This window comes from Erpetoichthys calabaricus, chromosome 1 (genome assembly GCF_900747795.2).
Source record: "Erpetoichthys calabaricus chromosome 1, fErpCal1.3, whole genome shotgun sequence".
Lineage (NCBI taxonomy): Eukaryota > Metazoa > Chordata > Cladistia > Polypteriformes > Polypteridae > Erpetoichthys > Erpetoichthys calabaricus.
The window spans coordinates 239,517,750-239,534,689 of NC_041394.2; the positions used below are offsets into that span (position 1 = coordinate 239,517,750).

At 37.2% G+C, this 16,940-nt stretch overlaps 2 protein-coding genes across 4 annotated transcripts in view; one reads left to right on the top strand and one right to left on the bottom strand.

The window, feature by feature from the left end:
* cog5 (component of oligomeric golgi complex 5) overlaps window positions 1-2,474 on the bottom strand; it is a 507,949-nt gene extending 505,475 nt beyond the window's left edge. Inside the window, exon 1 of the mRNA XM_028812938.2 lies at window positions 2,364-2,474. Coding sequence (XP_028668771.1) covers window positions 2,364-2,415 — 52 coding nt within the window. The 5' untranslated portion in view covers window positions 2,416-2,474. The remainder of the gene's footprint in view (window positions 1-2,363) is intronic.
* Window positions 2,475-2,486: 12 nt separating this feature from the next.
* Window positions 2,487-16,713, top strand: dus4l (dihydrouridine synthase 4-like (S. cerevisiae)). 3 transcript variants are annotated; one of them, XM_028812990.2, is made up of 8 exons: window positions 2,504-2,549; window positions 5,448-5,646; window positions 6,253-6,355; window positions 6,502-6,623; window positions 11,488-11,605; window positions 13,076-13,198; window positions 14,893-15,119; window positions 16,318-16,713. In XM_028812990.2, exons 2-8 carry the CDS (start codon window positions 5,631-5,633, stop codon window positions 16,506-16,508), a joined length of 900 nt encoding a protein of 299 aa, XP_028668823.2. In that variant the 5' UTR covers window positions 2,504-2,549; window positions 5,448-5,630; the 3' UTR covers window positions 16,509-16,713. The 3 variants fall into 3 exon arrangements, with proteins under 3 accessions (XP_028668831.2, XP_028668823.2, XP_028668841.2); XM_028812998.2 differs by lacking the exon at window positions 5,448-5,646 and having other exon boundaries at window positions 2,487-2,549; XM_028813008.2 differs by lacking the exon at window positions 5,448-5,646 and having other exon boundaries at window positions 2,513-2,549; window positions 6,265-6,355.
* The last annotated feature ends 227 nt before the right edge of the window (window positions 16,714-16,940 follow it).

Consider the following 16,940-nt stretch of genomic DNA (forward strand, 5'->3'; position numbering starts at 1 on the left):
AGTGACTTTATACGTGGCGTGGTTGTTGGTGCCAGTCGGGCTGGTCTGAATATTTCAGAAACTACAGATCTACTGGGATTTTCACACACACAACCATCTCCAGGATTACAGAGAATGGTACGAAAAAGGGAAAATATCCAATGAGCTGCAGTTCTCTGGGCGAAAAAGCCTTGTTGATGCCAGAGATCAGAGAAGAATGGACAGACTGGTTAGAGCTGATAGAAGGGCAACAGTGCAATTCACACAGGCTCATCAAAATTGGACAACAGAAGATTTGAAAAACGCTGCCTGGTCTGGTGAGTCTCGATTTCTGCTGCAACATTCAGATTGTAGGGTCAGAATTTGGTGTCAACAACATGAAAGCTTGAATCCATTCAGCCTTGTATTAACAGTTCAGGCTGGTGCTGGTGGTGTAATGGTGTGGAGAATATTTTCTTGGCATGCTTTGGGACCCTTAATACCAACTGAGCATTGTTTAAATGCCACAGCCTACCCGAGTATTGTTGCTGACTGTGTCCATCCCTTTATGACTGCAGTGTACCCATCTTGTGATGGCTACTTCCAGCAGGATAATGCACCATGTCACAAAGCTCAAATCATCTCAAACTGGTTTCAGGAACATGATAATAAGTTTACTGTACTCAAATGGCCTCCAGTCATCAGATCTCAATCAAACAGAGCACATTTGGGATGTGGTGGAACGGGGGACTCGCATCATGGATATGCACCCAACAAATCTGAAGCAACCAAGTGATGCTATCATGTCAATATGGACCAAAATCCATGAGGAATGTTTCCAGCACCTTGCAGAATCTATGCCCTGAAAATTACAGCACTTCTAAAGGCAAAAGGGGGTCCAACCTGGTACTAGCAAGATGTACCTAATATTGTGGCCGGTGAATGTGTAAATTGGAAAATAGTTTATATGTCGTTTTGACAACTGCATTTAATGCATTCTTGTTTATCATGGTGCTGAGGAGTGGTGATGCATTGCATGGTTGAACATGCAAGTAAGAATTTCACTGTTGTCTGTACATGTGACAATACTACTACTACTATTAAGTTGCTGTAGTATGACCATGAGCAAGTCACTTCGTTTGTCTGTGTTCCAACCGGGAAAAATAACTAAAGAAATTATATATATATATATATATATATATATATATATATATATATATATATATATATATATATATAGTTGTACCCAACTCTGTCCATCGGATGTGCAGATCAATTATTCATGTTCTGTTAAAATACTGCTCAAAAGATTACATGATGCACAATAAAAAATAACTAAATTTACCTTAAAAATACTGAATGCAAAACTACTGAATGTTTTCTACCATTTCTGGATAAGCAATGGAAAATGAATGAATAATTTATATTATCTACAGAGATCTAGTAAGACTGAAATGTATTTCTCGTTTTGAATGCAACAAGAAATGTTCACTCTGATTTATAAGGCAGCTGCCAGACTCTTATCATTTATAAACATCCAACCTATAAACATAAACCTATACTCAAAAATCTATTTTACAAAAGAACAATCCCGGATTTCAAAGCTTAAACTTTGTAAACCAAACATTCATATTCATATATGCTGGAGTATGTGAATTTCCCCTTGGGATTAATAAAGTGTCTATCTATCTATCATTCTATAAACTCTAGTAATTAATAACACCACGAACGTAAAACAACTGAATGTTTACTGCCATTACCTAAGCAACCGGAATAAAGTGGACATTAGCTATTGTACTTCTTTAACATGCTTTTATTTAAACAACATAAAGGCGACATGAGAAATGGACAATATTTTATATACATTTGAATATTATACTTAGTGCAGTTTAAAAATAAAAATGAACATAGTTTGACTTTATAAGGGACTTCTAACTATCGCATTAGGCTTACAGCAAGAAAATCAACTGGCGATTTTGAAAAACATAAAATAGACCGGCATCTATACAGAGGGACTGAACTCTGAAATGATCCCTCTCATTCATCCGCCTATTATTTCAACCCTGTGTCGGAAAGCGCTGGAGTCTACCCCGGACGACTGGAAGCAATCTAAGACAGCATGTTAGTACAGCGCAGTTACACCAAACATTCAGGTCTTTAAGGTAGGAGTATACACTGGAGAAAGCCACTCATTCACTGAAAGAACGGTCAACCTGCACGCACCTTCACACTGCGACTGAACCAGAGCTATGGGGGGGTGGGACATCAGTTCTAACTACTGCGCCACTGTACCTTCACTTTCTGGTTGTCATCTAAAACTAACAAAATCTTTGCAAAGTTCAAATATGGAAACGTTTAAAACATTATGTTACAAACTCTTTTCAGCACGACATCTTTGTCCTTACCTTCTTTTAACAGCTCGGTTGTTGTGGAAGCTGCAGCTTTACTTCCTTCCATGTTGGCCGACACAGTGACTGACTGTGACGTAAACTTCAAGTGACGGCTCGTGTAAACGTCACCAACAAGCGCGTCATTGACATGCGACGCCAATGAAACAATCTGGAGCATTGAGTTTATTCAGAGCTGCATTGGTGAGATTCTCAGTTTTCTTTAATATCTAAAGATAGAATCAACAAAGGCATTATAATGTAAACTGGTTTCTTAAAAAAGTAACGAGATCGGGTGACACTAGTTTGTGTAATGCTATTTTTTCTTTACGTGTCAAATTATTTTTTTTCCGTTAGCGGATTGCTACTAAATGCCAGTGTGTAGACAGCATTAACCAGTAATAACCGTGTTTTGAATGTTGTATTTGGCTTAGGAACTCGGAGTGACGAATTCGCTGGGTTCATGGCTTATACAAAATAATAAAGACGATAGATATCTCCATGTGACGTTAATCGCGTGTCTCATGAATCTGCATCGTCGTGGCTTTTATGATTGCTTTTGGTAGTTATCTTAAGGATAACAATGTGAAATGTAATTCTTTTATAATTTGTTCTTGCAATTGTGCTGACTGATTTCTTAGACGTCACAAATGCATTTGCTTTCATACAACTTTTAACATTATATGTGGCTTTTTTACGTTTATGTGTGAAGACACTTCGTAGGATTCATTGCGCGAGAACTTGCTACTTTCGTCAGGAACACCTAGTTTTATGGGTAAATGCAGGGGCTGTTTCTGACCTATTTGCTGCCCAAGGCAAGAAAACCCGGCCCCTTTCACAACACCATACACACACACAAAATATCCTACTAAAACAGGTTAATCACTCATTTAATTAAAAATCAATAAATGCAAATAGAATAATAAAAAAATAATGATAATATAACTATAGAACTGTTTTGCATGTAATGTCAGGTCAGGTTGGGGAGCATGCCCTGGTAAAATGCGTTACCGCAACAACCACACAATGAAACACCATGGGATCTCTGTTGGCAACCCCCTAGGCAGATACGCAGTCCAGTCTCACCCTCCAGAAATGACCATCTATTTGCCACAGCCAGATTTTGCGTGGTCGTCCCCTCAGCCTGGTCCAGCTGCTCAGGTCCTCTGAGAGCAGGATCACCCACGGGGGAAAAGGGCCACATGGCTGTAGTGCTGTAACTGACGCTCCCACACAATTCAGGTAATGTGCCTCATTTGGGACTCAGTGAGCAGCTGCTCGTTCGACACAAAGTCAAACTAGTGGTATCCAAGGATTCATCAAAGTGACACAGTACTCTACACAGTACAGTCCAGTCTTCATCTCAGGTCACTGGATAGCATCCATGTCTTACAACCATATAGCAAAACAGGGACACCAGGACTCTAAAGACTTGGACCTTCATTCTTATGCAGAGATATTGTGAGCACCACTCACCTTTTTCCAGCAACCTCATGACCTCCCATGCTCTCCCAATCCGTCTGCTGACTTCATAGGAAGATTCACCAGAGATATGACTGTCACTGCCGAGGTAAGTAAACCTCTCGACAAGGTTGACATTCTCTCCGCAAACAGACACACTGCTAATGGCTGTGCCCAAGAGGTCATAAAGGATCTTGGTTTTTATCCAGGACACTCGCTAGCCCAGACACTCAGATTCCCCGTTCAGCCCCGATTAGAGCCTCCGTTGACGCCACGAAGATCACAGCATCATCAGGAAAGTCAAGATCAGTGAATCTTTCTTCACCAACAGATGCCCCACAGCTGCTGGACCCCACGACCTTGCCCAACACCCAGTCTATGCAAATATTGAACAGAGTAGGAGCAAGAACACACCTCTGGCAAACCCCAGAATTAGCTGGGAATAATCCACTCTGCCCAGCAATCACAGTACTAGTGCACAGGCCAGTCATGATATCTAGCAACTTCAGGGGGATCCCACAAAGTTTCAGGATGTCCCACAGGCAGCTTGATCAGCTGAGTTGGATGCTTTATGAAAATCAATGAAGGCTGCAATGAAACTCTGCCGATATTTGAGTTTGCACTCAATTTGAACTCTCAGTTCCTGGATGTGGTCAATGGTAGATTTCTTAGGCATAACACCAGACTACCTTGGTCGCTGATAGGTGGGCAAGTGATCATGCATCCTATTGAGGATGACCCTAGCAAAGACCTTACCAGGCACTGACAGCACTGTTATTCTCCTGTAGTTGCCGTAATCCAGGCGACCACCCTTTCCTTTCCAGATAGAGATTACAAGTCCCCTTTTTCCAGTCATTTGGGATGATGCCCGTCTCTCCAATGGAAGCAAAGATTGCTTGCAATGCCAGGAGGACAGCCTTACCACCAGCCTGGAGAAGTTCACTGCAGATACCACGGATGTATTTAGCAAAACATACGAAACATATATAGAACAATAAAATAATAAAGTAGAGCCATTTTTCATGTAAATAATCTATTTAAGACTCTACAAACTGTATACAGAAAAAGTATGACAAATAAATAATATTAGAAACGTGTCCCTGGTAAATGAAGGGACTTAACATTGCAAATAAAAGTCTTTATAAAATCAGATAACACCTTTACTTTCTTGTGGCCAAATTATTTATAACATCATTGTGTGCAATATTCCTAGACATGTCTCTGTTAATGCTCATCATTGCCAGGTCATTGAGATGGTCTTGTGACATTGAAGTTTTTAATGTTATTTCTTATGAGCTTCAGCTTTGAGAAGCTTCTCACTGCAGAAACTACAGTTATGGATGTAGTGGCTGCAATTCTGAAACGATCCGGGATAGCTTCCATTTCTTGTGCCAGTGCTTTCCCTTCAAGGCCTGACAATGTCATTATAGTGTCACCACCAGGACCTTTTTTTCAGGTGGGTTTTTTGGACAACTGACACTGTATTTGTGTAGTGCTAAATGTGTCCATGCGTAATGTCCCCATGAGGTGTATGTATTGGGTAAAAATCCCTGGTGGTGTATTTGCCACAGTCTCCTTGCTGCAGTGCCATTGCTCCTGTCTCCAAGACCTCTTCTCCTCAGGTTCACTTTTTCACCTTAGTACCTCCCAACCCAAGGAACAAGCCAAGCAGGTATTGGCAATGACAGGAGTAAGCTACCTGGACTCAGTCGCTCACTGCACCCGAGTTGGCTGTCACTCACCCTGCAGCACCACGCTTCAAGAGGAGGAGGAGGAGAAGGGGACTAGGACCCAGCTGTGTGTCTGTTTGTCAGGCTGCACGTCATGTGGGAAGACTCTGGTGAGTCCCAACTCCTGGTTTCTGTTAGTGGCTAACTGCCGAAATTGAAACGGTTCTATCTCACTGTTACATACATGCCACACAAGATGCCCAATACACTTCCTGCACTACTGTAACAAAACAAAGATTGGAATCCCTACAGAAGCTGCAGTAATGTGCCCTGACCACTGGAGGGCTTCCTAGACAGCCTATGCCCAGTAACGGCCCTGGATAAACAGCACAAGTGAGGAAATATTACAGACTTGGGAAACTTAAGTTTGATATTCTCCTGCTGACATCCCCAAAACATGACCATAAAATAACAGGCCCTACTTCAAAATCAAATTAGAAAAGAAAAGCAAAATATCTTCAAGTTATCTAAGTTTCAAAAGTTAACAAGTGCCAAAGAAAAATGTATTTAAATAAAAAAATTTTTTAAAGTATTAACATTTATAGGATAATTGTGAAATGTTATCTTTGAACTTAGTATAAATTCAGTGCCAGGCCCATTTATACCAAGTTAGCTCTCACGTTTCAGATGTACTGTGTTAATTTTGTAATTTTTGAGAATCAATTTCATGTATAAAGAATAAAATGACCAACTGAATATAATCTCTTTTCTTTTAGGTGAATGCATAGAGGACATTCTAATGAATACAACAAATCAAGCTGAGCTATTCCAGCCAGGATGTGTTCTGAAAATCTGTGCTCCCATGGTACGCTACTCAAAGTAAGTTGCAAAATTATGCGAAATTTGATATTATCTCAATGCCCATAAAAATCATCCTTGGTCATTATGATGTGAGAGAAAACATAACCAAGATAACTGTGAAGCTAATGTAAATTATGTTCTGTTCACACCTCATACCTTTCTAGATTAGCATTCAGGATGCTGGTTCGCAAATATGACTGTGACCTCTGCTTCACTCCAATGATAATTGCAGCGGATTTTGTCAGATCTGTCAAAGCGAGAGACAGTGAATTCACAACAAGTAAAGGTATCGCATGTTATTTTTACTTACTGAATCCGGTTGTTGGCCAAACTCTTATTCTTACTTACTTACTTACTACTAAATACGCTGCTGTGAAAAAGTATTTGCCCCCGTCCCGATTTCTTATTTTTTGCATGTTTGTCACACTTAAATGTTTCAGATCATCAAACAAATTTAAATATTAGGCAAAGATAACCAAGTAAAGACAAAATGCAGTTTTTAAGTAATGATTTTATTTATTAAGGAAAAAGAACTATGTGAACTATTTCAGTCAGTCACTCATCGTCCCACCTGCTATATCCTAGCACAGGGTTACAGGGGTCTGCTGGAGCCAATCCCAGCCAACACAGGGCGCAAGGCAGGAACAAATCCCCAGGCAGGGCGCAGGGATTTGCTTCAGCAGACCCCCTTGACCCTGTGTTAAGATATAGCAGGTTGGATAATGACTGACTGACATTTATATGGTGTTTTGCTGAATAATAACTATTGCCACACTTATTAATGCAAACAAGAATTATTGTCTAAAAATTAAAATTGTTTAACAAAATCTTACCCTAGGGCTAGTGACAAGTTCACCATAAAATGAGATCTTACTTTTCAACAGGAATGTGCTTCATTTCCTTGATGATTTTTTGGAACACCACTTCACAATGGATTGAGTGCATTCAGAAAAACTTTAGGCTAAAATCATACTGCATGTACTTTATAGAGGCTTGAAAAAAAAGTATTATTGACAAGAATTTCTGTAATATTTTTTGAAAACAAATTCTAAATATAAATGTATTAGTTATACAGTATAAAAATATGGAGAGAAACTTGAAATGTCAAATTTTCTTCCATGAAAAAACATTTTTACATATTACATTTATTTTAGAAAGATGGATACTAATGAAAACTGTAGAGTATTTTAATAATTTACTGTATATTCTATAAACACCATAAATAGTTTGCCTTTCTAAAATAATTTGAATCTTGGCTAGCTATATAAAAGCAAATTAAAATAATAAAGAGGTGTAAGGATGTACAATACTATTAAAATGAACACAGTTGTTTGGAAGCCTAGTGTTGAACTTGAAGTTTATTGCAAAGCATGTGTAACTCTGCTCTGTGCGACTCTGCGCTTGATAGATAAGAATAAGTCTTGGGGCTGAGCAAGTGGCAACACACCTGGATGTCTTAAAATAGACTGGTGTGAAGGGCAACCCTTTGTTTGAATGTAGAGTCAGTAAAAATATTGATTAAGGCTGTCCAAAAGTGACAGGAACTTAATATTGTCCGTTTGTCACAGTGTTTCATAAAATTAATGATATTCATAGTAAGGAGAATTTTGTCATGAAAATGATTGCATGTTAACCCTGTCTACTTCAAAATAGCTCCTTTCAAGAGGAGCACACCACCACCACGTGTTCTTCCACCCTAGACTCATTCTTTTACATTTTCTTCTGTTCTTTAGTTTATGAGTAATGCCACTCTGGATGTTTTAATCTGTTTAAAAACTGTGTAATTTCTGACATTTCTGTAACTTGGTGAAGAATCGTGATAGGTGGTTAATATGTATATAAGTGAAATGCTATGTTTTGTAATGGTTTTGCCCATCCATAGCATATAAAGTGAAAATTCTTGACAGTCTGAATACTGGAGCCTGTATTGGAACTGTATCTAACTTCACAACATAAGGAAAGAATGATATCATTACATTTCTGTACATATAGAATATGTATTTGATATATTTCAACTAACCACATAAGCACTGTGCCCAAGAGCCCAACAGAATTTTCAAGCTTGAGTGACAGAACAGTGTGTAGTTAAACCTAACAACCCAATAATGGTAGAATCAGAAGACATTACAGTGTTACTGACATTGTTAATGCTGTTTTTAAAAATCCTTGGTTCCGTTTGGTCCTTCTTTTAGAAATCTAGCTAAAAGAAGCAAAACAGAACCACATTTTTCTGGTGATTTAAAAGAGAAACTATGCCCATAAATTTGGGAAATGTAGAGTAGAAGGAGTATTTATTTTTCTAAGGAAAACACCAGATATGTCCAAAGAATGTTGAACATTTAGCATTTAATCAAAGACCATACTGTTTGCAATGTGAAAAAAAAATCATACTTTTTGTTGTTTTTGTTGCTCAGTTTGCTAACAGTCAGATTGTTGCTACTGTTATCCATGAACTAATGACACAAGCCAAGGTTGGCAGCCTGGCCAAGGCCAAGTTAATTATGGGAGACTTGAATTTCAGATACTGACATACTGTAGCTATTGGTGATGTTAGATCATATTTTAAATTTAGTTATAAAGCCATATTTGTAGATCATTTAGCACTCCTTTATAGAGTCTGCCTTTATAGAGTCTGTTTCAGTTGTCAAAAGAATGTGGAGTGCTTCCTGAAATTTAGAAAAGAACATTAATTGTCCCTTTTCCAAGAGCCATTGACCAAATTAATTAATTATTTATGTCCATTTTCATAAAATTATGTGCAAATTAACTGTGTTTAACTTAAAAACCTTCTACCAGAGGTTACCATTTACTTCAAACCAGTCAGGATCTAATCAGTAATATTTTAGAATAAGCACTTATATTGTGGAGAAAGACTCCTTTCCCTCTTTACTACTCTCAAAAGTTTTATTCTGGCTGCTGGCCTTTCTGTCTTTCTCATGGGTGGGGGTTGAACTGAATTTAGTTTTGTTAAGTTTGACTTGATTGTATGGCATGTTACATGCTTTAAATAAATTAAAATAAAAAAAATTAATAAATATTAATGGCATGGGAATTTGCAGTCACATCGGGTTACTACAGAGATAATTCTGTGATTGTATAATTTATTGATTATTTGGTAAACATTTAGTATAAGGAATCAAAAATGTGCAAATGTACACATAGAATTCTTAATAAATGTAAAATTCCAGAAGCTCAAAATTTGCATGTTTAATTTTATGTATCTTTTTGCATATTATATTTCAGTACAGGAAGGCTGCACTATTTATTCCATGCTTTATGCTTATGTACAGTGGATTCAGATTCATGAATCCATGTAGACACCCTTCAACCAAACTTTTAGCCAGTTTCATTCCCCTGTTAGACTTTCTAAATAATCTTGAATTAGTCAAAATTAAAGATACAGTGGGAAGACTTGTGTTTAACTGGTAGAATTATAAAAGGATACATCTTCAGTTGGTCACGTGTAGCAGTCACATCAATCAGTCTCGAAAATGTGTCCTCACAGTTCCTCCTCGGATAAAAGGGAAGCATTTTAAAATGTGGATTTGGTGCTGATGCTTGTTAACAGCGGCGTTGGATGGATGAAACATAAAGAAAAAGAACTGGTCATTGTGACTTTCAACTCTGCTAATATGATCTGTGTGGTACAGATTATGGAGATACTTCACGCTGGCTGCTTTGTGCACATGCTCACTTTGGTATTGCAGGCTGCTCTGAAAATTCCAACAACTGCCCACTTAATTGGCAAATTGAGGTACGTTGCAAACTTTTTCCACTGTTGCAGTACAGCTAGCCACGTGCTTAAAGAGAAGCAAGTTTATTTGACTTGCCAATACACAAAGTTGTAATTGTTGTGCTTATGCAATGGATCAGCACATTGCAAATGCTAGAAAGGTTTCTGCAACAACAGCCAGCCAGCCATCTTGGCAGTTCTGCATACTGTACAGGCAGCGAGGTTGCTCCTGGTGTTACTGGCATGCAGTACGCTTGTCTGTAACACATCCTCCACAAGTGCCCCATCGTTTCTAATGTAGTCACATATGATTCATCATGTAGGAATCTGTTGCCCTGGATGTTCAACTGTCGCAACTTAAGGCTACTCTCTCCGCAGACCTGAGAGACGTGGCAATGCTAAGCTTAAGATCTTCACAAAGCCTAGGTACAGTAACTTCACTCATTTGCTTTTTCTTTGGTATAGGATACTGCAGTTCAAAAACTTGTATCATTTGTTGAAAGCTCAGTGTGGGTTCTCAAGTCTTTACAGATAAAAACTTCTATAGATTGTTATTTTTTTGTGACGAAGTGAATTAAACGGAAGCTTGGAGCTACCTGCCGTCTCCAGTGTAGATTCTTTAGGCTCTACTCGTTTGGATGTCGACTGAGATTATGTTTATTGATGACATCGGGATAAATGATTTCTGAAATTTGTTGTGTTACAATAATACTTAACTTCTGAGCTGCACAGCTTATATATGGCTTTGCTTTTATCTAGTTGTTCTTTTCCGATGCACCATTTGAATCTCTAGGAAGTCCACACATCTGCTTTAAGTGTCTTAAGCTGCTGATTTCAGTGGAGGAGGACACACCATTTTATGCAGTCCTACCTGCAGTCAGGCCCTTTTCATTCTGTGTGAGATAGTAAAATGCTTTTTCTGTAGAAAGCCTTAACAGGCACATTAGCACCATCTACTGTATCAGATGGCAAAAACAAAGATAAGCAAAAATCCACAGGATAGAAATTCAAAAGATTGACCTTGAAACTTTAACAATCGATATTGAATTGTTTAAATGAAAAAAAAAAGATTAATCGGAAAATCTATATTTTTATTCATACCTACCAGAGAATCTTGTTGCTCACAGTCTATAAGCCTTTTGCATGCCTTTATGCAAACTCCAAAGGTGCTTTCATGCTTATTTACTGAGGAGAGGCTTCGGTCTGGCCACTCTGTCATATAGCCCAGATCAGTGGAGTTATAGTAGTGATTGAAGATTCTTCCTCTGCTTTTCTGAGAAGTGAGAGGAGAATAGACAACTCGAAGAAAAGAGACTCGTGAGTTGTGAGGTCAGTCACTGTGCTTACCAGAACATCTTAATAGACTTCTTAAAAAAGTTCATATTTCATTGTATCCTTCAATTCTTTTCTCTTGTAGCTGACCGCCCTCTGATTGTGCAGTTTGCTGCAAAAGACCCTCTTATCCTTGCTAATGCTGCCACCATGGTAGCACCATTTGCCAATGGAATTGATTTGAACTGTGGATGCCCCCAAAGGTAGGTACATTCAAAGAGATGCAGCATCACTGAGAATATATACATTTTTTTTAAATGACAGGTGAAGTTGCAGGATATCTGCATGTAATTCTAACCGCAAATGTATTCAGTCAATGCTACAGTGTTCAGAAGAAATTCTTAATTCAGGTCAGTCATTAGTGCCACAATTCAATTTATTGAGTTTGGAAGACCTTGAGTAAAACAGAGAGGATGTAAAATATTCAACTAATCGAAACATAAACATAAAGATAAACATGGGGTTTGCAACTGCTTATCATAAGAATATAAGAATTTTGACAAATGAGAAGAGACCATTCAGTCCATTAAGCTTGTTTGTTTAGCTAATGGCTAAGCTGTCCCAATAACTCATCCAGATTTTTCTTAAAGGTTGTTAAGTTTTCTGCTTCAACTATATGACTCTGTAGTTTGTACAGGCTTCAGTCTTAAATGCACTTTCACTTAATTTCCACGTGTGTCCTTGAGCATGTGATTCACCATTTACTTAAAACAATTCTACTGTATCTACTTTATCAATTATTTTCAGAATTTTGAAGACCTTGATTAGATTTCCAAGCAGTCCCTTCCACTCAACACTAAACAGATTTAATTTTCAGAGTTCTTAAGTCCTGGGATTCAATTTGGTTGCTGACATCTGCACAGATTCAAGTGCTCCTATGTTTTTCATGTAGTGTGGTGACCAGAAGTTCACATAAAACTCCAGATGCAGCCTGTCTTGTGCAATATATAATCAGCATAATATCCTTCTATTTTTATTCATCATTTTTACGATATACCCTAACATTTTTTTGCCTTTTTAATCGGTTCTTCACAATGCTTAGTTAGTGACAATGCTGTGTCAACATAAACCCCTAAATTCTTTTTTTGGAAGTTGCCTCCTATACAGTATGACAATATCCCTCATGTTGTATTCATAATTGATGTTTCTTTTGCCCATGTGCAGCACTTTGCACTTTTCTACATTAAATGGTATTTTCCAAGTATTCACCCAGTTCTGAAGGTTGTAATGGTCTTCTTGAATTGTTTTTGCTTCCTCCTCAGTGTCATTCATCTAATTTTTAGTATCATGTGTGAATTTCACAAGTTTGCAAAATATACCAGAACCATTGTTATTACTAAGAATCAGAAAAACTAACAGACCCATGTAATGAAGATTTATTTTTTTTTTGTTACAAAGGCCTTGTGAATTACATTGCTGCAGTGAACTCAGTTTCTTTTTTGGTAAAGCAATGATTACCATTGGTGATACTTTACAGTTATTTAACTTTTTATGTTAATGTATTGTATTTCATGCCATCTCTTAAATTTTGGCAATTATACAGTATGTTGCATTAGTTAAACTTTTGTTTACATTCTGATGAAAGTATTTACAATGATGTAGGCAATGCTTCTAAAGATCTAAATCACATGAGGATTAGTCAGCTATTACAGCATGATTTTCTTTATTTGCAGGTGGGCAGTGTCAGATGGTTATGGTGCTTGCCTCATCAATAAGCCAGAACTGGTCAGAGACATGGTGAGGCAGGTCAGGAACCAAGTTTGTATTCCTAAGTTTTCTACTTCAATCAAAATAAGGTATTAATAATGAGTTGTTTACACATATAATGTATATTTTTTGGAAAAATAATTGATGTAATAATTAACCTCCTTGAGTGTGTATGCTGTGTTCAGTCCTTCTACCACCCTGGTCGGTCTTTGTGGCATACCACATTGAAAATGTATGATTTCTATTTGAGAATAACTTGTCTATATGGTTTCTCTCTCAGTGCACAGAGATTAAGTGCTGCCATTCCCATTCTAAATGCCAGTATGTAGTTCAGAAGTACAGAACACAGCATAAATTGATAAATCCAGCTCACCTTTTTCTGTAATTGTTTTGTTACAATCAAAACAAACATGAAGAGAAAGAAGTATGTCTCCGTAAACCTAAACACTGTTTTTTGAAGTAATAATAATAGAAGGTAACAAAAGTGACAAAGTATTGGAAATTTATCCCAGCTGGCCTCCTGCAGTGTTTCAATGAAGGTACAGTTCCATACTGCATTTACATAACAGTTCCATACTGTATTTACATACCTCTGCAATTACAAACATTCTGCTTGTTGTCCTGCAAAAGCGGCATTAGCATTGACTTCATTATGTCATTCAGTATAAGATCTGTAATAATTTTATTAGAAACAATATTACCAGGGAAATCATCCGTTTTGGTAAAAACAAAAGTCAGTCCTCAAAACAAAACACATTTATCTGACTATAAGCAGAACAAGATTCAGTAGTTGGATTTGAACCTCTCCTTTGACTCCTTTCCTATTTAGTCTATATTTGTTCTAGTAAATAGAATACAATTAAAACACCTTTTTTGAATAAATCATTACAATCAGTGGACAAGTGTGGTGGTGCTGTGGTGGGCACTGCTATATTTTAGCCAAAAGGACCTGAGTGAAGCTCCCAGCCTGGCCGCTGTTTGTGTGAAATATTACTTTTTTCCCCAAGTGCCTATGCATTTTTTTCTGGCGACTGCAGTTTCCATCAGTATTCTAAAGACATTAATGTGATGTTGATTGTCAACTCTAAAATGTTAGTCCAAACATTCAGCCCCTCATGTCATAGTGTGTTCTTGGTGTAATAAAGTTTTAGAACGCTTACTTGTTATAGTTCCTGTAAGCTAGAAAAATACTCATGTTCAAGATCTGTCTGCAGACTAAGCTTTTCTTATGTAGCCTGCCATCTTCCATGAGCAGTGTTGTGGGAGAAACATGACCTTATAGACGTGCAGTTTTGTATGTATGAAAGATGACTAATTAATTATATGTCAAAATGTATTGTTTCTGAAAAGCTAATACAACAAGTGAAGGTGGTAAATACTGACTGTAACATATCTTACCATTAGTAATCCTCTTTTGTATTCTAAGATGTAGGCGGTTTTGTCTCTCTTTCTTTCTTTCTCTCTCTCTCTATCAGAACAAAGGAACGTTAGGAACACACAGTTTAAACATCTGCAGACCATCCTGCTGCATGTTGCCAAACCGTGTGTGTAGTCACTGAGCACAGAAGTATTTTGCTGAGGGATGGGAAGGGATGGTGACCATTATAAGCAGGGCCTACTTACATCTCCTTGTTACTATCAGTTAGAATTAGAAATTCTCTTTTATTGGGCATCTTGTTGGTATTGAAGTAAAATATGTCAGTTAGTCTTGTACTGCCTGTATTTTTTTTACCAACATGCAATACTTCCAGTCTTTAATTGTTGTTCTGGTTGAATCTTTCAGAATCCATAGAGATATCAGAGCAACTGTTGACCTTTGCCGGAAAGCAGAGTCTGCTGGAGTGTCCTGGATCACTGTCCATGGAAGAACAACAGAGGAACGACATCAGCCAGTACATTACGATGCAATAAAGACAGTAAAAGAAAGTGTATCCATTCCTGTTGTGGCTAATGGTGATATAAGAAGTCTCAGAGATGTAGAAGACATTCATCTGTTAACAGGAGTTGATGGTATAGCTTAAAATTTAACTTGGAATGTATATGATATGACAAATGGTTGTTTTTAATGATGCTGAGAGCTGCAATAAATGTTTGTAAGAATCCATACTTTTTATTGTCAACTAACCACCTTGTACTAGTGATGGCCAACAGCTCTTCACCTTATTTCATTCACTCAGGTACAAATAACAGATTGCAAGTAATTTCTGCAGCTGTTCTACTTCCTATGAGCCACCAATATCTCAAGTTAACTTAGGCAAATTATGAAACATTTCAGAACCCCAAGTTGAATCCATACTTCTCTAATGCGGAGTACTAGTGTGATTTCAGTTTACAAATATCAGTTTTATAATGAAACTATTACTATGTGAGCAGCAAAATAGTGCAGTGATTATCATTACTTCATCACTGCTTTGGGAAAACAAGTTTGTTCTTCAGCTTTGCCACTGTAAGTGTACAGTATAAACATTTCTCCTGTAGGTCTACACAGATTTTTGCATATTTGCAGGTCTCTCCTCGCAGCTCAAAAACAAAGTCTCCAATTAGCATTATGTGTTTGTTTTGGGGATGTTGTGTGTCCTTCAGCTCAATGGCATCCTGTCCATATTTGTTGCATGATTTGTACCTGAGGCTGGCAGAATACTAAAGTCTTCATCTCCATGCCATCCTCTAATATGAAAAGCTGGTTGAGACTTCTGTTCAGTTCATTTAGTAGACAATAATAAGACAAATACTACATACATAGCACTAACACAAATTCAAAGATACTTGCAGTTTGCCTTTAATATTAAACAAGCTTCCAGAAGGGCATACTGTACCTTTGTCCATCTTTCTGGAGGCTTCACAATTCAAGGAGCAGCGTCACCTAGTTTTATACTGCTAGGACTGTCATTTGTTTTGAAAGTAACAGATCATGTAAGAACACGTTTTTTAAACAATCACAAGCTAATATTTGTGAGCTATTAGATTCGTTATCTCCTTTGCAACTGCAATCCCCACCAGCAAAAAAAACAGCCTGCTAGAAAGTTAATGCTTAGGCTTTTATAAATCATGTCTTTAGCGGCCTTACTTTGAGTTTGAAAGTCTAATTCTAGTTCAAATCAGAGCAATGTATTAATGAAAGAATCGACTCTATATATATATATATATATATATATATATATATATATATAATATATTTGATTTGATTTTTGTTTGTATTTTTTATCAGGTGTAATGGCGGCAAGAGGTCTGCTAGCAAATCCTGCCATGTTTGCCGGAAGTGAAGATACACCACTGGAGTGTGTTTGGGACTGGGTTGACGTTGCTATGAAGCATGGGACTCCATTCACTTGTTTTCACCACCATTTAATGTACATGATGGAGAAAATTACCTCACAGCAGGAAAAAAAAAGTTTTTAATTCATTATCTAGCACAGCAGGGGTTATAGATTACTTGTTGGAGAACTACAGTGTGTGTAGGTAATTTTAGAAACAGATGAAAATAATCTGATTTTAAAGCCTAAATTTAAATACTAGAATTATAAATTTTTTAAGAGTTGCATTTTATAAAATATGCAAAAACATTATACTGTATTTTTAATAATGTAATATAATTTTTATTTTATTATAATTGTATTTTGTCTTTATTACAACCTCATGTGAATAAAGTTGGAACGGTAAGGAAAACGCAAAGAAAAACAGAAAGCAGTGATTAATAAATAATAGTAAATGGTCTTTGACCAAAAAAAATATTACAACCCATTATTTGATGCTATGATTAATGAATTTTGTTTTTTTCAAAAATAAACACTTATTTTGATACTTGCAGCATATTCCAGACAGTAAAGTTTT